At 50.1% G+C, this 23447-nt stretch overlaps 1 protein-coding gene across 1 annotated transcript in view; it reads right to left on the bottom strand.

The window, feature by feature from the left end:
* The window catches only part of Dnah10 (dynein axonemal heavy chain 10), a 105109-nt gene that overhangs the window by 11593 nt on the left and 70069 nt on the right, over positions 1 to 23447 (bottom strand). Inside the window, exons 46-65 of the mRNA XM_027413894.2 lie at positions 21311 to 21463; positions 20108 to 20368; positions 19366 to 19538; positions 18199 to 18292; positions 17583 to 17750; positions 16877 to 17065; positions 15763 to 15934; positions 14147 to 14350; positions 13671 to 13751; positions 10907 to 11104; positions 10075 to 10236; positions 8791 to 8965; positions 7446 to 7627; positions 6271 to 6407; positions 4491 to 4708; positions 4122 to 4343; positions 3786 to 3933; positions 2441 to 2720; positions 1992 to 2221; positions 910 to 1183 (exon numbers count right to left, since the gene is read on the bottom strand). Coding sequence (XP_027269695.1) covers positions 910 to 1183; positions 1992 to 2221; positions 2441 to 2720; positions 3786 to 3933; positions 4122 to 4343; positions 4491 to 4708; positions 6271 to 6407; positions 7446 to 7627; positions 8791 to 8965; positions 10075 to 10236; positions 10907 to 11104; positions 13671 to 13751; positions 14147 to 14350; positions 15763 to 15934; positions 16877 to 17065; positions 17583 to 17750; positions 18199 to 18292; positions 19366 to 19538; positions 20108 to 20368; positions 21311 to 21463 — 3721 coding nt within the window. The remainder of the gene's footprint in view (positions 1 to 909; positions 1184 to 1991; positions 2222 to 2440; positions 2721 to 3785; positions 3934 to 4121; positions 4344 to 4490; positions 4709 to 6270; positions 6408 to 7445; positions 7628 to 8790; positions 8966 to 10074; positions 10237 to 10906; positions 11105 to 13670; positions 13752 to 14146; positions 14351 to 15762; positions 15935 to 16876; positions 17066 to 17582; positions 17751 to 18198; positions 18293 to 19365; positions 19539 to 20107; positions 20369 to 21310; positions 21464 to 23447) is intronic.

Genomic DNA, 23447 nt, shown 5'->3' with positions numbered 1-23447 from the left:
AATAGAGAGAAAGGGAGCTGCCTATGAAGACAATGCCAGAGCTAGTACTGTCCAGATGGCATTCAGAATGTTCCAGAAGGAGATGTTCTTAACAAACAGTGCATTTGGAAAGTAGAAAATAGTACAGCCATTTTGGAAACCAGTTGGGTAGTCCACCAAAAAGTCAGAGACTTGGCATGTGGCCCAGGAACTCCACTCTAGGGAACATATGGATCCAAAACCAAAAGCAAATGCTCAGGCTGGGAAGAAGCTCAGGGGAGAGCACTCACCTGGCATGCATGAGGCCCAGAGCTCCAGCCCCAGGACCAGCAACATAGGCAGGCATGCATGAGTGCACACACACATGAGCACACCCACACACACACAGACACCCCTGTGGCAAATGTTGACAGCTACATTAGCCTAACAGCCAAAAAGCAGAAGCAACTCAATGTCAACCAGCTGAGAGAGCGCGGCCCGCTACCTATTCAGCACTTGAAATGGGCAGATCCTAATACAGCACAGGCCTTGATGTTCAGAGGCATTAAGTGAAGAGGCTAGCTATGAGAATCACATATTCTGGGACTCCCTTGACAGGAAGTGTCCAGGACAAGTGTCACCTCAGTCAGGAAGTGCAGCAGAGGCTGCCAGGGTGGGGAAGGGAGAGAGGGATTCAGAAATAGCTGAGGGACCAGGCTCAGCCCAATGGAGATGTCCTAGATGTTGGGGCCCAGTGAACTCTGCCAAGCCTGGAATGAGGCATCTTCGTGGTGTGGGGAAGGGAGGATTTGTGGTAGGTGAATCAAATCTCGCTGAAGGTGTGGTTTAGAAGTCAGTCCTCTGGACATCCCTTTGTAAAATAAGCAGTTGGCTCAAAGCAGACTAAGTTTCTGGTTAGGAGTAGGGCTTCCTCCCCTCCCCCTTGCTTACCCGTGCAGCCATAGTTGTAGATGTTAAAGGTCAGCGTGTCCATAATGTTCTTCAGCCTCTTTATGAGGATGGAGTCAGGCAGGGACTTCTTCAGTGACAGCCCGAAGACCTCCAGGAAGGCAATGAGGGAGTACTGGTACATGGAGTTGACGAGCGCCATCTCCGACAGCACGAAGAACAGGATGGCGCCCCGCCGCGCTGCTGGCCTGTAACCATCCCGAAGTCTGTCGATGTCCAGGGCTGTCTTCTCTGCCAGCTTCAGCTTCTCTGACACCTGCAGAAAGACCTCAGTCACCATGGAAACAGGGAGGTGACGACAGCCTGGAAGGCCTGGAGTGGGAGAAGGTGGATGGAGTGTGGGGCACAGAAGGAAGTGCTCCCTGGAGTTGACAGTCACCAGGCTTTGCAGGGACCTTGAACTTGAGCTGGAGGGGACATCAGGCCATGTCCTTCCAGGCAGAGACTGGAAGAAGATGAAGTCAACTAACATAGGCCTCAGCATATAAATGAATAGATGTGGATGCTATATGAGAGTTTTGGATCCTGGATCCAGCCTCACCTGAAGCCATCGCTACACCTCTCTGCTTTTGAGCTGATTATTTCCCTTTCTATTTAGAGTAGAAAAGTCTGGGATTTCCATGACTCTCAATTTGAGAAGATTACCCAGCTACATAGGAGTGCTCCACCCTCTCCCAACACAGCCCCATATTAAGTGCCCCTTTCTTATTTTGTTAAAATTTATTTTACGTATATAAGTATATGTACGTCCATGCACCACACACAAGCCTGGTGCCTGAGGAGGCAATGAGAGGGCATCTAATCCACTGGAACTGGAGTTATAGAGGGTTATGGAGCCACCATGTGGTTGCTGGGAACTGAACCCTGGTCCTCTGGAAGAGCTGTTAATGCTCTTAACCACTCAACCATCTCTCCAGCCCCAAGGTGGTAAGAAGAGGTAAGAAGAGGTGAAAGAAAGTTCCTGCCTGATGCTTCTCTCCCTGCCCAAGCCTGTGAGCCCCTAAGACCACTGGGATGGAGCTAGAAGGTGACAGGGCCCCTCCCACATGTATGGCGGTGCCCACCTCCGTAGCTTTGGACTTTGTCTCTTCCAGGGTATGCACCAGCTCCACATTGTCTAGCATGTTCCCTGTGGATGTGGCCAGCTCCCGCAGCAGTGAGTCCTCCAGGTCCTTTAGCAGGTTTTTGTTCTCACTCGTCTCCTGGATGAGGTGCTCCCTCTGCTCCTCTAGCTCCCGCCTCTCGTAGGCCACCAGCACACTCAGTAGCTGGTCCTCCAGGCCCTTCAGCGTGACTGAGAGAACAAAGAGCCCTCACTGTCCATCCTGGAGTCCAGGCTAGGCATACCTGCAGCTCACTGCCTTCTGGGGAGAGGGTCGCCCACACATTAAGAACCAACCATCAAAGACAACTTCCAGGGAAAGACCAGAGCCACCAGGTGACAAGGTGTGCAAGAAGCCTTACTCTCCAGGTGGGGCCCTGGACATTTGCAGCCAGATCTGTCCCTTCTTACCAGTGTAGTTGATGACCATGGCCTTCCCAAACACTGATGGGGAGTATCTCGGATTGGCCAGCTTGGTGTTGAGATACAGCCGGAAGTTGGAGTCATAGTCAACCTCCTTGTCCCCCAGGATGATGAACTGGCGGCCTTGGGAAGTCTTGATGTTCTTCTCCAGGACACTGTCAATCACAGGGTCGATGTACTCATCCACATCATGGAACAGAAAAGGGGTCCCGTATTTTATCGACATCTCCAGCTGCTTGAGGAAGTCAGGGTCGTTGAAGGAGGCGACCTGCGGCAGGGAGGCAGGAGCTGGGGTGAGCCATGCCTAGTGAGCCTCCAGAATGCCAAGGGAGAGCATACACCAGGAAGTTCAGAAGCCAGAGGTGACTAGGAGAGTCAAGAGGGAAGCAAGCACAGGACAAAACTGCAAACCACTAATCTGTTGGTTCAGCAAAAGCTGGAGTCCCAGAAATCCTCCTCTTGGGTGTGTGCCCTGGAGGACCGTGAATGTGAACACAGACAGGTCTGATGAGGTGGCTCAGTGGGTAACGCACTTGCCCTGCAAGCCGGAGTTCAGTCCCTAGAATTCACATGGTAGGTGGACAACTCCACAAAGTTGTCCTCTGACTGCCACCTCTATGACCCCTACACACAAACATACACAAAAAAGAAGTGTGTATACAGATGCTCACAGCAGCACCATAAAGTGGAAACAATCCAGCTGTTCTTCAACTGATGATGGGTCAACAAAATGTGGCAATGTCCGCACAAAAGAATATTACACAGCTGTAAAGAGGAACAAAGCACCCACACCTGCCACAACATGGTTGAACCCCTACAACATAAAAGACTAAATACTGTATGGTTCTAGCCATAGGAGACACCTCCAAACTAGGCAAAACTATGTGGACAGAAAATATATCAGCAGCTTCCAGTGGCTGGGGAGCAGCTACTAGGGACACATCGTTGTTCTTGGTAGGGGTAGGGATGGGGCACTAAAAATATTCTACACTGACTCTGTTACAGGACTCTGCAAATATGCTAAAAAGCCACAGACATTTCTGTTTTGAATGAGTGAGAGACTGCTAAGTGAGTCACAGTCCAATAAAGTTGGCACCTCCACCCCCTTCCCCACCAGTTCCAACCCCCATCCAAGCTCATCCCCCCCCCGCCCCTCCACACACACAGTGGAGCATCTTGGGCCACCAAGCCCTGTCCTGGGCAGAAATAAATAAAGACAGAAGACATGATCTTTATCATAAGATGTTCTCATCCTGAACCCCTAAAGCAGGAGGTGGGAGAGGAAGGGGAAGGGGCTCTTTAGTCCTCGGTGGGGTTCAGGGTGGGGCCGCACCCTTAGGTTGTTCCTCTCCTCCTTTCTCTTGATCCAGTTGAGGGCCTGCTGCTGGGGGTCGATGCAGAGTGGGAAGCGGCTGGCCCGGGTGGTAAGGATGCCATTCTGAACTGAAAGCTCATCGGGTGGAAGGCCCTGGGAACCCCACCTGGAAGGAAGGACAACCACAGAGAGATGGCCTCCCCGCAAGTTGTAAGCCCAAGGCTGGAGGTCAGTGGGGTCAGCCTTCTAGAACAATCTGGGACCTTGCTCAGAGTTGGCTATGCTTCCTAGGCCTGCAGCCCACTCCCACCCCCGGGTGACAACCACACAGACCCCTCTGGGATCAGTGAATACCTGCTGATCTCCACGTCATCTGTGAGGAGGTTCTCCAGCCGGAAAGGCTGGCTCAGGGGGATGTCTCGTTCCAGGATGTCATTCAGCCACACATTGTTGACCATCTCATCCCGAAACTCCCAGGTGAAGGCACCCTCGTAGCTCAAGAAGGCTGCGCAGAGCAGGCAGTCGCCCAGCAGCTTCACCCGCCGGTGCATTAGCTCATCGAGGTCATTGAGCCACCTGCCCGAGACCAGGAAGCCACACTGAGTAGATCCCATCTGGCCATGACCAATGGGAACCGGCTGCAGACTCTTTAGTCCTTTGGAACATGTGCGGAGTTTGAATAGATTATGGGTTCCTTCGTTAGATGGGTAATGTCTCTCTCACCTGACGTTTTCTGATCCCAGACCAGAGATGAGCTTGTCAGCTGCAATCAGCCGCCTCTCCATGATCTCTGCCTCCTCCTGCAGCTTCTGCTTCTCTAGGATGGCGGCCTCATACTTGGCCCCCAGAGCCTCCAGCTCCTTCTGGATCGCCGACAACTCATTCTGGATCCGTTCTAGCTCCCGTTTGGTTAGGTAGAAATTCCGCTCCAGCCTGGCCACCTGTGTGAAGATAGAAAGCAGAAGGATGGTGGAAGGCCCACCATCTCCACCTCCTTCAGTGATTCTTTTTTTTTTTTTTTTTTTTCAAGACAGGGTTTCCCTGTGTAGCTTTGGAGGCTGTCCTGGAACTAGCTCTTGTAGACCAAGCTGGGCTTGAACTCACAGAGATCCACCCACCCCTGTCTCCCAAGTACTGGAATTAAAGGCATGTGTCACCACTGCCCAGCCCTTCTTAACCTTCCTAATGCTATGACCCTTTAATACAGTTCCTCATGCTGTGGTGACCCCAACCATAAAATTATTTTTGTTGCTACTTCATAACTGTAATTTCATTACTGTTATGAATCATTATGTAAATATTTGTGTTTTCTGATGGTGTAAGGTGACCCCTGTGAAAGGGTCCTTTGATCCTCAATGGGGTCGGGACCCACAGGTTGAGACCCACTGACCCACACACCAAGTTGGTGGGCAGACAGCAAAGGGTCTCATTCCCGTAGGTGTTCATAATGTGCTCCTGTACACTGTGAGGCCACCATCTGCTACATCAAGACACATGGCTGTGTGTGTGTGCAAGCATGCATGTGTGTGTTCATGTGTGTGCATGTGTGTGTAAAACAGTATGTGCAGGTAAATGCACCCAAGCCAGCAGCTGACATCGGGTAGCCCATTCTATTGCTGTCTGCCATATTACCTTGAGACTGGGGTCTCTCACTGGACCCGGAGCTCACTGTTTTCCAGCCAGTATGGAGGCCAGCAATCATGAGCAATCCTTCTCTGTCCACCCGCAGTGAGTGTGTTTGTGTGTAGGGGGCAGGTCATAGAAGTACATGACCAACCTAGCCTTTTACATAGGTGCTGGGGATCTGAACTCAGGTCCTCAGGCTCACACAGCAAGAACTCTTGCCACTTGAGCTGTTTCCCCAGTGCAGTGCATGGTTTCTCTTCTCACCCATTCTCAGCTTTAAGAGCTCTCATCATCATGTTAGAAAAAAACAAAACACCTCCCCTAAGACAGCAGCATCTCCGGTCGTGTGTCCTGAAGTCACAGAAAGGCGGCTCAGTGACTCTTAGTAAAAAAATTTCCAGGGAATGTCTTGAAGATAATTCATGTTTTAAGGCTTCAGATTCTAATGTGAATCCAGAAAAGGGGATCTATCTACCAGTTCACAAGTTTCTTCAACCCAGTTGTTCCCTATGGGGTTGGCCCTGCCCACAAAGGGGGCACATGACAATGACTGGGAATACTTCCAGTCTGGCACATAGTAGGCAGAGACAGGGACACTAGTAAATATTCTACAATTGACAGAAGGTCCCTGACAGGAGGGAGAAGCCAACAGAGCCCAGGCTAAAGAGCCACCACAGCTTGGAATGTGGCTGTAACCATCTGTACACTGCACAAGGTCTCATCCTGTCTGTCTGCACGCTGTGTGAGTGAGAGCAGTGGCAGTCTCCTCAGACTTTGTGTGGTTTCCAGTCAGGACCTGCTGGAATTTTCCAGCAGCATTATGTACACTTGAACTCTGATCCCAGGATGGACTCAGGGTAGTGAGACGTTGGCTCACCTTTTCTCTTTTGGGCTTGATCTCCCGGAACACGTCACAGTACCCCATGACGGCCTCCACGAACTTCAACATCCCCAGCCCCGCCTTGCTCACGGCCTCCATTTCTTCAATTGTGGTGTTAAGATTTTTCAGGAGGACTAGAGGTCAAACACAATGACTGTCAACCTCCCTCTCAGGGCACATAAAACTGGAGACACGTTGCCTATGGACAGGGCAAGTGTCACAACTACCCACTCTTCAGGGAGTTTCTCAAGTGTGGAGTTAAAGATGGATATGAAGGCTAAAACCATTGCCACCTGGGACTCCGTGTGACCTCGAACGACCCAGAGACCACACTGGACACCCTCCAAGCTCTGGGGACCGGGAGCACTCAGGGGGCTCACACAAGCAGCTGACTGGGACTCAGAAGCTATGGGTGGGTCCCTACCATCACCCCAGCAAGGTCACAGAGGTGGAACCAGCCCAGTGGTCTCCAGGTGAAGGGGAACGTGGTTTTCATATTTCATTAGTGTCTGCTTTCTTTTCAAAAACCATTCTCTGTCTTGTGCGGCATATGTGCATACGCTGTGTGTGTGTGTGTGTGTGTGTGTGTGTGTGTGTGTGTGTGTGTGTGTGTGTGATTTACACACACATGCCATGGCACACATGTCAAGTGAGGTCAGTTCTCTTTGTGGAAGTCTACTTTCTGGGGATCTAATTCAGATCACCAGGCACTATGAATAAATACCTTTATCTGCTGAAGCACCCCAACCCCCGCCAGGGGTAAGGCTGTGCACAGCTGTGACAATGTGGTCTATGAGGACATCACTCCTCCTGGCAGAGCCCTGGGCAGTGCCAGGAGTCAGCTGGCAGGGAACTTGAGCATTCTCTGGCCAAAGACATCCTGCCAACTGCAGGTAGCACTGACCTTCCCCTGCCTGGTCCCCAGGTGCGTACAGGGGTATAACATTGGCAAGAGGCACAAAGGGAAAGCGCTAAGCCACACAATGGGCAAAGGCAGAGCCTGGTTTCTATCAATTCCTCTTTCCTGCCAGGGAGAGCCAGACTCCCTGCTGAGCCAACTGCTTGTGGGCCAGCAGCTGCCTCTGTCCCTGAATCACCAATGGGAGCTGGATAGCCAGCCTGCTGCTCCATCTACAGGCCTATGGTGACCCTCCCAGTCCCCACCCCCACACCTTTGATATTCTTCACTTGTCCCTGGTTGATAGAGTCGAAGTCCATCTCCATCAGGGATCTCAGGAAGTTGGGGTCAGACATCATGCCCTTAGCGGTTTTCCAGTTCAGCTCCTTGTAGCCTTTTATGATAAGAATGCATTCACAGACTGTCTGCACTTGCTTTGGGGGCTTTGCGAATGACCTGGGGGACAGGAGTGCCCATGTTCAGTATAAGAAAGGCCAGGGCCAACCAGAATCCTTGAGAAAAGATGGGGCAGGCAGTAGGGTTCTCTGGAGGTGACTGCCTGGGAATAGAGGATGCCAAGTCCCTAAAGGAAGGAAGGTGGCCCAGAAAGGGTCTCATTTGCTAGCCCCACACTGGGCCCCTGGTAGACAGCAGAGAACAGGAACATGGTGGCAGCCATTAAAATCCCCAAACCAAAGTGCCCAGGTCATCATCAAAGCCAGACAGTTGGAGCTGTCAGCGCTGGGCAAAACCCCACCCCAGGTCCTAAAGCCAGCATAAGCCCCATAGACAGGAGCAGAGCTGGGAGTGAGGCCAACACTAGGCCAGCTTGAGGTTCAGTGGGTTCAGAACTGGTCCTGGGTGACCACAGAAAGCCTTGGCTTTGCAGGACATTAGACACTGATGATGGTAGGCAACAAGACATGTCTGTCCAGAAGGCCAGGAAAAAGAAAGCCCATGGGTCTACATGGCAGACATGGCCTGTTGGGTCCTAAGCCATGGGCAAGTTAGGGACCAGCCAGGGGAAATTGTTTCTGTCTATAAAGGAGGAGTGTAGAGCCAGAAGCCTCCAGCTCCTGTGAGTCCATGAAAGTAATGCACTCCAAGTCATGATCCAAGATTTAATTTACCCAGAACCCTCTGTTTTCCCAGAATGCCTCGCCTACAGTGACCATGGGAACTGAAGAAAATATCTACAGAGACAGCCCCTTGGACCTGATAGTGACCTCTTAGCAAGTTTTGGTGGCCCAGTGTTCTCCCCCTCCCCCACCACCAGGTTTAGTCCCTCTTCCCTGATTAGCTTTTTTTTTTTTTTTTTTTTTTTTAAATCCCTGCTGACATTCTATAAATCTGGGCTGCAGAGCATAGGTTGCAATAGAATTCAACATAGGAGGAGGAACACTGTCCACTGTTTCACAGGACCTGGGTTTGGTTCTTAGCATCCACATGGTGGCTCACAACCATCCTCCTGGTGGAACCTGGACTCCCTGAGCAGGTTTGCTTGGCCTAGGGAGCCTCTCTTTACTATCTGTAGATAGAGGTGAGCACAAAGCCAGCCCTGAGTGAGCTCTAGGGGTGCAGGTGGGAGCAAAGGTGGTAGCAAAGGTGGTAGCAGGTACCTGATTTCAGTCACATCTGACTTGTCCAGCTTCTGCAGCTCCAACTTGGCAGCCTCCAGGATGGGCATGACCTCAGCCAGAGCTGTCTCGGCTTCAGCCTTCTCTACAGCGATGATCTTGTTCTGTTCTTCTATCTCCATAGCTTTCTCCTCTGCCAGCTTCTTCTTCTCCTCCGCTGCAGGGGGGGAGGGGCTGGTGAGATGTGGGCACACTGCAGAGGGAACCTCAAAGCCAGGCATGGTCATCAGAGAGAGTGGCCATGGGGCTCTGGTCAATGTGATGGCCACAGGTGCTCACACAGAGAGGACTCTATGTGGCATTTCCTGCTGGGTACTACCCTCTGGGTCCCATGTCAGCCCCATCTGCCTAGGTACTGCTGGCCAAGACCTAGGGTGATCCTGTGACTTTGGATGCCTGAGATGGATCTGTTTCACTCTTTCTTTCTCCCACTGTCCTCATTCTTTCTCTGTCCTAAAAATAAAACTTTCTATAATGTTTATTTGTGCTCGCTTGCCACAGAGTCAGTTCTCTCCTACAGTGTGGAGCCCAGGATCAAACTCAGGTCACCAGGACTGGCAGCAAGCCTTTTCCCACTGAGCCACCACACTGGCCCTGTCTTTTCTTTCTCCCTCCAGCTCCCACCCCAACCCCTGCTTCTCAAACCCCCACTCTACACTTTTTTTTTTTAATGCTCATTCAGGTCCAGCCCTAGAGATGACCCATCTAGGGAGTACAGCCCCTCTGTCTTTCTTCCTCTCACTTTCTCTCTCTGCCTGGTGACACTGCTCACATGTGGCCTGATGTCACTTTGTCACTGTCTGGTTGCCTCTGCATCGTGGGTACTTCCCATAGCTAGAGCTCAGAGGTGATGGTGACACAGGGCTCAGGGAGTGCAAGGGGGCAGGCAGAGGCCCCCAGGCTCACAGCCAGTGGAGCCTCAAACTGAGACCTTATTGGAAATGATGTCATTAGCAAAAATGAGGTCACACTGGCTTGGACACAGATCTGTGCCAGTATCTGGGATCTTAATGAGAAGTCATGCCTCCCACTGAATTATTACAGTGCCCCCCATGAATAGGCAAAAATACTAAAAATAACAAAATGTTTAGAAATTAAACAAACATGGAGACACTCAGGGTGGGTGTCCTGTGGCAGTGATGGGTCTGTGCTTTAAGGCTTGCTAATGGCTGCCCCACAGCACAGTGGTCTCTCAGCAGTCTTGAGGAGCTCCAGACCCTCAGGTGCAGACTGGCCCAGGGCAGGTGGCCCATGCCAGGCACTCACCTATGGCTGTGTTGGTGGCGATTTCCTCCAGCAGAGTCTCGCAGGCAGCTGACTTCTCGGCCAGGACAATCTTCTGCTCTGCCAACTTCTGGTTGAGCTCGTCTAGCTGGATGGTGGCCTCCTTTAGCTTGTCCAGCCCACCCTCCAGACGCTTGCACTGTGCTGGGGGCACACGACACATGGTCAGTGGTCTAGGCTCCAGGGCAGGACCTTGTATTAGCCTTGTTGGAACCCATCCAAGGAGAGGAAAAACAACTCACTTCTACAAGAAGGCACACCCACTTTAGCTTTCAGACTACATGCATGGCATCTACTAGCATGAAGAGACTGCTAAATGCGGTTGTCTTTTTTGTTTTTGTTTTGAGACACGGTTTCTCTGTGTACGCCTGGCTATCCTGGAACTCACTCTGTAGACCAGGATGACCTCAAACTCACAGAGATCTGCCTGCCTCTGCCTCCAAAGTGCTGGGATTAAAGGTGTGTCCCACCAACACCCAACTAACAGTGCATCTCTTAACCAGCTACCAGAGACAGTCCTTCATTAAAAAGCCCTTTCTAGCAGCGCACACTGGAGACCAGGGAACACCAAGGCAAAGAAAACAGACCTGCAAACACAGGGCCACACAGAACTAAGTGTGCTGTGTTTTACCCACAGGGATGAACCGCCCCCAAATGCGAAACCCAAATCTGCTCTATTTTGCCCCAATCATAAGGGTGCCAGGTCTTGCAGAGATGAGCCTTACTCCTGAACCCTGGTCACACAGTAGTGCCCCACCCACCCGTATGCCACACCTACCCCACCCCACCCCACCCCACCCTGGCCCCTGCTCACCTATGTTGTACTGGGTTTTCTCATCTAACAGTTTGGAGTACGTGTTGATAAAGTCTAGGTAGTTCTTGGGCGTCACGTAGTTGCTACGCCTCAGCTTCTGCTGGAACTGCTTACTGAACTCACCCACCGACTGGTGGACCATAACCACGTGCTCCACAAGGTCTTCGATTTTCTCTGCAGGAATCATGGCGTTACCTCCTGGACAGGAAGGAATTTAGAAAGTGGGGGGTAGCAACAAGGAAAAGGAGGACTGGGGGCAGCTCAATGGTGAGCACCTGCCTAGCATATGAGTCTCTGGGGACAGGCCCCACACTGCAGAAAACAAACAGGTCCCCAAAATGTGAAATACTGACCCAAAGATCCAAGAAATCCACTCCTATATCTGTGCCTGGAAGAACAGGACACCCAGCCTCCAACAGGTCTGTGAATGCCAATGTTCCATAGTAGGAGAGTGGTAAGGAGAAAAGACCAGAGTCCATTAACAATGTGGCATGCCCACACAGTGGAGTACTACTCAGCCATGAAAAGGACCAAGGGGCTGATGTGGGTTACACTATAAGTGACCCTCCAGAAACACTATACAAAAAGAAAGAAACTGGACGCAAAGAAGCAATGTGCCTGGGTCCCCTTACATGAGATACATAGACAGGGAAGATTCGCAGAGTTGGGGGAGGAGGGAAGAATCCGTGTTCAGATGGGTGCAGAACTTCAGTTTAGGATGATGGAAAGTTCTGGAAACAGATGACGGTAGTGGTCACATGACACTATGAATGTAATTGATGTTTCAAGTACACTCAAGATGGACAGAACAGGACTGTTTACAGTAGACATATTTTCAGTAAATAAAGTGATTTCATCAAAAATTTAATTAAAAAAAGGAAATGAGCAGCTATTGCTTGTGGCAACTTCTGGGACCTGTGATCTCTCCATGGTGATTTCCCTAACACAGATGCCAACCCTCCTGCCATGGGAGACCCACCTTCTGCCTTTCCCCAGGGCTCAAACACCATTAGGAGAAGCTGGGGCTTCAGGAGTGGGGCCCACAACTGACCTGACTGATTCCCAAGCCCAGCATGAGGGTCCCACCCATGGCGGCTTGGTGGGTTCACTCAGCCATTTTGTGATGGACCCCAGTGTCCAGCACACATGGGCAGAAGGGGGGGCCTTCCTGGGAATCTACTGGAATGATTGGTGCTCTCTCCCAAAGCCAAGATCTTGTCACTTGATGACTTGGAATGCAACAGCCTCAAGCAGGATTTGAAAGACGGAAGATTGGACCAATCAGCCCAGGTTCTGCAGATCTGCCTTTGAATCAGACTACATATAGCATGCTCTGCCCACAGGCATCCAGCTTTGGAACATGGTCAGTTCAACTTCAGGGAACATGTTCTAAGGGAAAAGAACTGTCAATGAATTTTGGGCGGCTTTGGGCACAGAACCGAAACACCGCATGCTGGAAAGATATAGGAATGACTTACACACCATGGAAGCTAGCATGCACAGCCACTGTGAAGCTGGCAGCCACAGACCCACAGGGCAAGTGTGGCCCACCGCTTGTTTTTTTGTGAATAAAGTTTTATTGTAAACACAGTCACAAACATTTACATGTGGTCCCAGATGGCTCTCAAAGCACATTGTCAGAATTCAGCAGCTGTGACAGAAGCAGAGATTGCCACATGGACCTTCACAGAGGCAGCCTGCCAGAATAAGTCCCAACCCCACAACAAATGTTTTCTTGGCTTCCTTCCCAGAACAGCATTATAACTGAAGTTATGGTTTTGGAAGTTTGTGTAGAAGGACTGTTTCCTTATTGAGTTTGTTAGGTGCACACTTGTAAAGTTGGAATTATTTACAAAGCCACCTAGTGACATTGGTCATAAACCCTTTCAAGTTAGATCTAGAGGAAAAAAGAAAAATCATGCTGGCACCACCATGGTAGTGGCCTTTTTTCCCCCCTGCAGATCCTGCACCATCTCTATGGCAAGGATGTGACCATGTAGCTGTGGCATAGGAGGGGCCAAAGTCAGAATGTCCATGGAATGTGGGTCAATAAAAATTTATTCATCAAAACAATCAGGGGGCCACATTTGGCAGTGGGCCATTGTTCTTTTTCTTTTTTAATTGTTTGCCTTTTAAGCTACAGTTATCCTATTCAGCAACTATAACTCTGCCACTACCAGCAGCGGCAGGCTGCAAGAGCCAAACCCTGAGGGAATTCTGTTCCCTCACGCACTGATTCTTTCAAAGCTACTAAGAAAGCTTATTTAAATCTCTGCCCCACTAAAGAACTCAAGATTCAAAGGTTGAGGGAGAATCCTGTTTCCCAGAGAGGCTGAATAGCAAGCAGCTCACCTCCTCGAATCTCCCAAGAAGTCCTCGTGCGGGTTTTTCTCTTGCCCCTCCTTATAAACCCTTCTCCACCTGGCTTCTCCTTACAACTTCCTGTCAGCTAGTTGCTGACCCACCTCCTGACCGCAGGCGAATTTTATTTAATCAAACACATCTTTGCATCACTAAGCAAATGTTACAGAGCATAAACAAAAGTAACACACCTTAAAATAATATTCTACAACAGGTCATGCCTTGCAGACTCCCGATTCCTTTGGACTAGAGCAAAATGTAACCCCAAGCTACACTAACAATACAAAGCTATTCTTTGCCATAGGGTATCTATGGTGAAGGAATCTACTGGGTCAAGATTCAGTCAGAAAAGTGAACAGCTTCTTTATGAGATCAAGCTGTCCCTGCAACAGTGGCAGCTTACCTAAAAATGACTTGGCAACTGCGTGCAGGGCCTGGGATGGCCAGGGCATGAACCAGTCGATTCCAGTGTTGTTGACTAGGCCTTAAAGAGAGGCAAAAAGAGGACAATTATGCAACCCAGACTTACTCCAGCGCATACGTGCACAGTCTTTAGTATCCACTAGAGTGGTGGCTCAGCTGTGCACATTCAAGTGTCTCAGCATCTCGTCACTGTGACCCCGGGAGAGAGAAGAGGGGGCACCTTCCCCACTTCATGCACCCTGCAGCCGGGGAACGTGTGCACACTCTCCTGCCAGGATGATGCCAGCCATGCCTACTGGAGATTGAGATGGACCAGGGAAGTGGGCCTACGGTGCAGGGCCAACTTTCAACTCAAGTACTACATCCTGTATGGCCCTGCTGATGTGGCAGGTCCCCAGAGCACACACACTATACCGCAGTAGTGGTGAAGGATTTACAGGCTTAGCTCAAAGGTACCTGGGAAATTCCTGCACCGAGTCCTCAGGGTGTCTCCCACTGGTGACATGCCCAGGACAATGTGTAGGTTGTTGGCACTCTTATTCACGAAATATTGCCACACAGACTCCTTGGCCGGGCCCATGCCGTTCTTCAAGGCTTCCTGCCCAATCTGACTGAGGATACCGTCCTTTTCTTCCTCAGGGAAGAGCGCAGGGACGATCCCTGCCAGACACAAATGTGGAGGGAACTGGCTTTCAGGTTTCTGAGTTCTGACCTCCTTGGGTGTAAAGAAGGTGATGGAGCAAGGGATAATGGGGAGAGAAGCAGGGGCCAGCAGAAGACCAGGGCTAGGGTCCAGGCCTCCATTTTTATCTGTATGCAATAACTCTGCCTCCTTGTTCAATAAAACACTGAGCTTCCCAGACCACCAAATTCCAGATTCCTTTCTTCACCACCCCTAGTCAAGGTTCTGGGATGTAAGCTGTATCAGAACCAGCACTCCTACCTCACCCTCCTGGGTTCTGGAAGTACACACATGCACTGCTATGCCCAGCATAGGAATGTGTGTTTACCCCTAGTACTGGGGATCGAACCCAGGGCCTCACACATTCTAGTCAAGCACTGTACCACTGAGTTACATCCCCAGCCACACCTAAATCAGGCCCATGAAAGTACCACACTCCTGCCTTGATGTCTCTTCCCTTCAGCACAGGGGACTCCCTGCATGTATTTTTCCAGCAGTGGCCTGGCCTCTCTACCCAATGTGGGAGCATGAATGATGGCCTCCAAAGACACCTGACCCCACCATAGGACCTGCAAGCATGTTTCCTTATGCTCCCCGCCAAATGGGACTGCGCTTTGCAGTTGGGACAAGGCAGAGGACCCAGGCAGCCTGGTGTTGTCACAGGAAGGGATGAAGAGCAGCGGTTGGATGAGGGGAACAAAGCAGAGAGTAGGGTGGTATGAGCCAAGGAACCCTGAGCTATGGCAGTCTCTGCAAGCCAGATAGGATGAGTTTGTACATCTTGGACCTGTTGATGCCATGGTGTTGCCTCCAAAGCCCTGCAGACCCACTGGGATGTTGGAATGAACTCAGCTTTTGGGCAGCTTGATGAAGAGCCACAGGAAAAAAGACACCTGCTTCCAAGTGCTGCTTCGTGGGGCTCCTCCCCTCATCTCACTATTGCAGTGGCTGTCCCTGCGTGTCTCTGTGTGTGCTTCGTGGGGCTCCTCCCCTCATCTCACTATTGCAGTGGCTGTCCCTGCGTGTCTCTGTGTGTGCTTTGGTGCCCACCCTCCACTGCACATCTCAGTCTCTGAACTTCAAGGACAACAGAGGCCATGGGCATCATATTCCTTGTAAAACCTGAGGGGTCTCATTGCCACTGTGGGATAAGCCCACAGTGTTTCACAGAGCGGAGACACACATGGCTTCAAGCTCAGGGACTAACAGGTCATCCTGGTTACAAGGAGGAGTAAAGTAACCTATACACCCACAGGAGGGGAGGAGAGGAGGGCTGGCACTCAGCTGGGAACTCCAGGGTCTGGTGTGACAACAAGGATTGTCAAGTTTCTCTCTGACTCTGGTGGAGGGGTAGGACAGGACATTCCTGCTGGCAGGGGTGGGGCAGTACCTGAGGTCAGCATGTTGTTGATGAGTTCCAGGAAGCCCTCCTCAGCCACGTGGGCGTCCGTAAACAGAAAGATCATCATCTTGTTCTCCAGCCCCAGCTTCAAGTACAGGTTCTTCAGGTCCTCCCGGAAGTTAGACTCAGAGTAGCCCCGGCTTAGCAGGATCTCAAACACCTGGGGGAACAGGTGGGCAGCACCCACCAAGGCAAGGGAAGGCTCTGAGCACGTCAGGAGAATGTGTGGGTTTGCATGCCCCAAAACATTACATCCCCTGAGGGGCACAAGCATGGAAGCTGGATGATTGACAAGGGTCCTGTGTGGGCTGCACATGTAAGCGTAAAGGTGTGTGCCCCTATGTGGAAAAAGCAAGGCAAGGAAGGGACTTGACCACCTGGGAGTCACAGGGAGGGAAAGCAGGGTACTTGCAGTAGTAGCAAAAGCTGGTGATGGTCACACAGATCTGAGACTGGACCAAAAGCACCCTATGTATGTACACTTAAAATGATGAGCTGTGCCATCTAGCTCTATAAAGTATTTTTAGGGCTGGGGAGATGGCTCAGTGGACTGCTCTTCCAGAGGACCTGGGTTCAATTCCCAAGCACCCACATGGTGGCTCACAACAGTCTGTAACTCCAGTTCTAGGGGACCTGACATCCTCACACAGACATACGTGCAGGCAAAACACCGATGTACAAAAAGTAAAAATAAAATTATTGCCAGGCAGTGGTGGTGCACACCTTTAATCCCAGCACTCAAGAGGCAAAGGCAGCTAGATCTCTGTGGGTTCGAGGCCAGCCTGGTCTACAGAGAGAGTTCCAGCACAGGCTGTGTCTGTAAGTGAACCACATCCACACAGGTGGCTATAGGAACCACAGGAGGGCACTGGATCCCCTGCAGCTGGAATTACAGGAAGCTATGAGTTTCAGGTGTGACAGTCAGCAATGCCTAAGCCCCACCCCCTGTGCTCCCACAGTTCTAAATTCACAGGGGCAGCCTGTGTCTGACTTTTGAGCTTGAGTTCTCAAGCCACTGCAGGTTAGACGCTTTGTAAACTCAGGCAAATGGGACAAAAACAGAAAGGTCGTACTCTCAACTCTTTAAACAGGATGCCCTCACCTCGTAGCCTGCAGTGAAAGCTGCCAGCCTGGACAAGGACTGCTTCCCGGAGCCACCCACACCCACCAGCAGGGCATGGCCTCGGTCCATTCGGATGATGCGGTGCACACGGGTCAGGTGCTCCAGCGCATCGTCAAACAGCACCAGGTTCATCTTGGTGTTGATTTCGTTGTACTCCTCGAGGATTTCCTGAGTGGAGAGGATCCATAAGCCCACCACATTTTAAGAGGCAGGCTCTCTCCTTCACATCAGGAAAGATGAAGTTTGGAGAGAGCTGTCTTTTTCCTTAGCATCTATGGCTGAGGAAGTAATCCAATCATTTGGGCACATGGGGATGGAGACTTAATTTCTGACATCAAGATTGCAGTCAGCTGGTGTGGTGGAGGGAGATGCTGCCCTTCCCAGGACCTAGGTGCAGGTGGCTCACAAATGCCTGTAACTCCAGTTCTAGGGAGTCTGACGCCCTCTTTTGGCCTCTATGGGCAACTATACTCACAAACATGCATGCATGCATGCACTTTCACACACACACACACACACACACACACCTAAAAATAAAGTAAATCTCCGTTCTGCTGGGTGTCAACCTGCTAGAGTGAGCTGCAGCCCAGTACAGACAAGAGAGCTACTGGGGCCACCAAACACACCCCAAATGCTGGGTGTGCAATATCTTGTATGGACAGAGCAGGAGACAGGCCGTCCGCACCTGGAACAGTGCCTTGGCAGCCTCATAGTCCTGGATGTCTTCATAAATGCGTGGTTCCTCCTCATGCAGGGCCATCCGGAAGTCCCCAAACAGAATGGGGTCTCTCATCACCACCTCGAAGTCATCCTCAAAATGCTCCTTCACCAGGTTCCCTATGTGGTCTTGCACCTTGAAACAGAAGTGGGTTAAGGCCCCAGACATGTCCACAGTTCCATACATTTGGCAGGAAGAGAGAACTCATTATCAGTGGGATAATTAGCCTAGACCTTCCCTAGCAACACCTATCCTGCTGTGAGATTCCTGTATAAACAATATATTGGTTTCTTTTGGGTTGTTTGTTTGTTTGGCTTTTTTTCTTTTAAACCCTCTCTTTGGTTTGTTTGCTTGTTTGTTTTAATTACATTTTCTTATTTATTTGGGCTTAGGGGGCACACATAGAGGGCAGAAGATAATTTCTAGGAGTCAGTTCTGTCCTTCCACCATTTGGGCCCTGAGATCAGATCATCGGGCTTGGCCGAAAGTGCCTGCTGAACCATCTTTCCGGCCCTGCTGCCATGTGTCTTATTCAGACTTTAGGTAGGGTTTTCCGCCCATTAAGACGCTTGCATATGCTCACCAGCTGCTTGTCTACTTCATTGATGAGCCGGTCATGGAAAACCCTCAGGCATTCATTTCTCCACACCCTTACCATCTGAGTCACTGTCTGAAACCTACATGAAGGAAGGGCAATGTTGGTGGTCACCAGGTGCCCTGGGGAGGGCTCAGGTGGATGGGGGGGGCACAAGAGTCACATCCCTAAAGACCCTCTATCTCATTCTAGCTGGAAGCTAGCAAATTAAATACAGGGGTCACAAGGTCATCACCCAGGGCTCATCCTACATATGTCAGTCACGCTCACACACACACACCGTCCAAGGCCCGTGTGAACTCAGAGTCTGTCTCAGGACTGCTCCTTTTCCTGACCCTACTTCCAGAACCTTCTCTAGCTCCTGGCAAAGAGCCATCACCCCATTCAAAAGACTAGGAACAAGGAAGACCCCAACTCTAAACCATCCACAGCACTCCAAGGCAGGTCAAGGCCTGTGAAGAGCCCTCTGCTGTTCTTCAGTGTTGCCTGTTCCTGCTGTAAACCCACATAGCTCCGCCCCTCCTGCAGATCCAGAGACTGAAGCAGCCAGGGAAAGATGGGAGTCTGGTGTTCCTGAGACACAGTAAAGAGCCATAACCCTTTCCATGCTGTGTCTGGCGACTCCCAGAGACTCATGTACACATCCTCCACCCAGCTGGAAATGCCGTAGTCACACTAGCCATAGGCTCCATGCAGATCCAGCCACAGAGCTAAGCAGGTGAGGCTGCAAAGCCATCCCACTGGAGGGACCAAGATACCCAACTTCGGGGGCTAAGGAGCATCAGCTGTCACCCTAAGGGTTTATCTGTTTTCTCCATCAACACAATCAAGGATGCCATGTGGTTGACTGACACTTTTTTTTTTTTTTTGACCCATTTGACTCATTGAAAAGTCCTAACCAAAGCCATCAAACCTTTAAGACAGTGGTTCTCAACCCTTCTAATGCTTCGACCCTTTGATACAGTTTCTCATGTTGTGGTGACCCCAACCATAAAAATGATTTTCGCTGCTATTTCATAACTGTAATTTTGCTACTGTTCTGAGTCATGATGTAAATATCTGTGTTTTCCCATGGTCTCGGGCAATCCCTATGAAAGTTTGAAAATGGCTGCTTTAGGGTATGTTTTAGTGAAACAAACAAGCCCCCAAACTCACCGATCTGGATTGGTGAGGACAAGACCGTTGAACACTCTGGAGAGGTCTCGAAGGTTGAAGATGTAATGGAACTTGGAAGGCGTGGGAGGGAGGTCTTGGACAATGTCTTTGTAAAGCATTAATGTGCAGAATGTCAGCTTCTTGCTCACGGCCCCGATGCTCTCATTAAAGTTCTTTAAAAAAAAAATCAAAAAGACCACCATGTCTATCGGTAGAATGGATAAGTGAAATGTGGTATTTTCATGACAGAATAGTATTTGATCAGGAAAAGGAATGAAACACTGACACATGGATTGATCTTGAAAACCTGGTGCTAAATAAGAGAAATCAGACATCAGAGGCCATGTGGCTTCCAGGGATTGGGAGAAAGGGGAGTCTGTAATGGGTACAGGTTTCCTTTGTTTAAAAAAAAAAAAAGTTCTATTTACACAGTGCAAATAGTTAGCCAAGACTGAGTGGACCAAATGCTTCTAAATTGAATGGTTAAAATAAAGAATTTTCCATTTTTATGTGTGTGCATGTGTATATGTGTGCGTGTGCGCATGCCGCTCACCATTTGATCCACCCTCTACCTCATCTGTAGGTGAACAGCTTCCGACAAGGCTCACAGTCCTTCCTGCTCCTCACACGGCACCCTCCCCAACTGGCTGAAGCCTTGGAGTGTACAGACCCCACTCTTGAGTAGATAAATCCCACCCAGCCTGTTGTCCTCCAGTTCACACTGTGGGGAAAGCCCAGTTACCGAGGTGTGGCCCTTGAGGATGGAGTAGTAGATCAAGTGCAGAGACTCCTCGGATGGGAAGGGGACATTGAAGACGCTGAACAGCGAGAGGAACCTGGGGTCCACCTCATTGCGGCCCCCTCCTGCCTTCCCCATGGCAGCAATGAAGCCCAGGTCACGGATACTCTTACAGTTGAGCTCTTTCCCACGGTCATATAAGTAGCCCTTTTCCAGCAGCAGCTTCAGCAAGGCGATAGGCTGCTGGGTGCCATACTCATCTACCTGGAAGTTTTGTTTGTTTGTTTTTAGGAAAGAAAAAAGCAGTATTAAAAGTTAGAACTAGGCAAGACTGTGCCAACCTCAAATGCTTACCTCTCCTGTTTCCCCCTAAGCATTCTGGGTTGGCTTCACAGGGCTTCCCAAGTCTATAACTGTCTATTCACACCCGAGGTTTAAAGTCTGTCTCCTTCACTACACTGTGCATTCCATGAAGGCAGAGACTGCTGAGGCTTACACACCTCACAGCACCAGTTTCCTGGGAGGTGTTCAGCAAGTGGAATGGATGGATGGATGATGGATGGATGATGGATGGATGGATGATGGATGGATGGATGGATGGATGGATGGATGGATGGGAGAATGCATTTGTATGTATTTGGATGGGTGAAAATGGATGGATGGAAAAATGGATGGGTGAGTGGATGAATGGGTGAGTGGATAGATGGGTGGGTGGGTAGATGAATGGGTGAGTGGGTGGGTGGATGGATGGATGGACGGGTGGATTCTGTTGATGGATGGGTGAGTGGGTGGATGGATGGAGAGATGGACAGTGGATGGATGGTATACAGATTCCTTAGCATATGGATGGAAGAATAACAGATGTGGGTCTGTAAATAAATGAAACAGTAGATGACAGGTGACTAGATACATGGAGGGACAATGGATAGATGGTCAGACATGTTGCAGATGTACAGATAGCTGAAAACACTTGCTGCTCTTCCAGAGGATCAGAGTTCTGTTCCCAGCCCCCATGTCAGACAGCTCACAACCGCATGTAACTCCAGCTCCAGGGGATCTGACACCTTCTTTTGGTCTCTTGGGGCACATGTGGCAAATATACACACAGGTACACACCCATAAAAGTAATAAAACTTAAAATTAGTCTTAAATAATAAAAATCTCAAAAAGACACACCCCTGTCCCACCTGTGTAAGCTCTGCCCACCTTTGGCATATTCATGTCGTCCATGAACACCAGCAGGCGCTTCCCCATGGGCGGCCCGTATGTGTCCTTTGTCCGCTTCTCTACACTCGCTTCTAGGTTCCTCTGGATGTCCAGGGATGTGGTTCGTGAGGAGAAGCTGACCATCAGCACGATCTGTAACAGAGAAGAGTGTGGTAAAACAACTGGCTTCCAAACTAACGTTCCAGAACGGCTGCAGGTCCATGCTTCATCATTTTTAAGAGCTAAAGCCAGAGCTGGGTGTGATGGCACACTTGAGAGGCAGAGGCAGGGAGATCTCTGTGAGTTCAAGGTCAGGCCAGCCAGGGTTACACAGTGAAACCCTGTCCCAACAATATACCCTCTTTCCTTTTGCTAGATTGTATGTTGCCACTCATGAGCCTTGGGACAATGCAGGCTGTGGAATGCTGTCCCCAAGGTCACACTAATTTGAAATCAGAGAGGCTGTGATTCCTAACAGGAGACCTTCCCAAGGTTGGACCCACTAACACCCCCCTCATCAAAGTGTGGAGGGCTGGAAAGACCCTGGGCCCTCCTTAAGAAATACAACCAGTTAACTGTTACCCACATGTCTCCTGCTTCAGAAAGTGACCCCACTCATACTCATTCGGTTCACCGAGCTGGACTTGGGTAGACCTTGCTATGTGGGTGATTAGAAATAAGTTCCCAGGAAAAGTCACATGATGATATGTGATAGGGGAAAGTGTTGGTCTCCCTGGGTAGCCTCTCAAAAGGCAACTGTCTGACCTTTAAGAGCCTGGAAAGACGATTTTAACGACATCTGCTGGACCACTCTCTATAGCAGAGGAGTTTTAAACATAAATTGCTTTCAAGGCAATTGCCTGTTAATAAGAATAAGGAGACCAAAGAAAGCATGAACAGCTTCCTCCTGGACCTCACAGGTCTCCTCCCTCCCTCCCTCCCTCTTCCTCTCTCTCTGTCTCTCTCTCTCTCCCTCCCCCTCTCTCTGCCTCCCTCACCTCTCTCTTGTGCCTTTAGAGGAACTATGAGCACACATGTGTGTACATGTGTGTTCACATACTGCATGCACGCACCAACGCACACACACAGTTCACACCGATGCTCATATTCAGCCACATACTAGCCACAGCTAGACCACTATGCCACACATATCAGTATCCCCTGCCCAGAGCTGGGGTTCCGTCAGTGAGGTGTTTAAACATCTCAGTTGGTGCCAAAGTTGTTGGTCTGTGGACTGCACTTTGGGAACAGCTGACTTAAAAAAAAAATATCCTTCAACCCAGATGCTCATGAGTACATGTGCATAAGTGCTAATGGTTAGCAGCTAATTGGCTGTCTTTGTATGTCTGCTTGTAGCCAATGAGGTCTAGGGGCACGGTTCTAGGAAAGCGATGACACACAGAGAGGTTTCTGAGCATGGGTTCCTCTTGAGGTGTCTGGTTCTAACAGCAATTCTGTGCCCTCTGCCCTGACACCTTTAAAGCTAAATATACCACACTGCATGAGATGAGGGAGGCAGGCAGGCCTGATCCACCCAGAATTCCTTGCAGAGTCTGTCCATGTCCCACTGTAATTATCTCTGTATTGTATAAAACGGTCTTTTGGGCTGCACACCATCCTAGGAGACTCCATTTGACAAACTGCTCTTGACTCCATTTTGAGGGAGGATTTCTATAACTCCTGGGGCACCCAGAAATGTATCCAGGACAGACTGGATAATGACTTATTCCTGGAGGAGAAACACAATGTTTATTGGGGAGAATCAAAACTGTGGGGGCAAAATAATGTCACAAAAACCCGGCCCAGAGACTTAATCAGACACCAGACCAAAGAAAGGGTGAAACTCCCTCTTCTGGACTCCATAAAGTGATGGACACCCAATACTGTGACAGCCTGGCTGCACACCAACCTATCATGTGATACCTCATGTGTATCAAGGGCCAAGGATTCGCTGACTTGGCTCTGTCCCACAGTATTCTACTGCCTGCCAGTCCATCTGTTCACCTGTCTGGACCTAGTCCTGGCCTGCTGTTTCCTGACCCACTTCAGCTTTTTCACCTGGCAGCTAAAAAATATACAGCTTGCCAGGTGGTGGTGGCACACACCTTTAATCCCAGTACTTGTGAGGAAGAGGCAG

This window comes from Cricetulus griseus, chromosome 4 (assembly GCF_003668045.3).
Source record: "Cricetulus griseus strain 17A/GY chromosome 4, alternate assembly CriGri-PICRH-1.0, whole genome shotgun sequence".
Lineage (NCBI taxonomy): Eukaryota > Metazoa > Chordata > Mammalia > Rodentia > Cricetidae > Cricetulus > Cricetulus griseus.
Note: the sequence above shows the minus strand (reverse complement) of the source record. Positions and strands in the feature narration are given on the sequence as shown.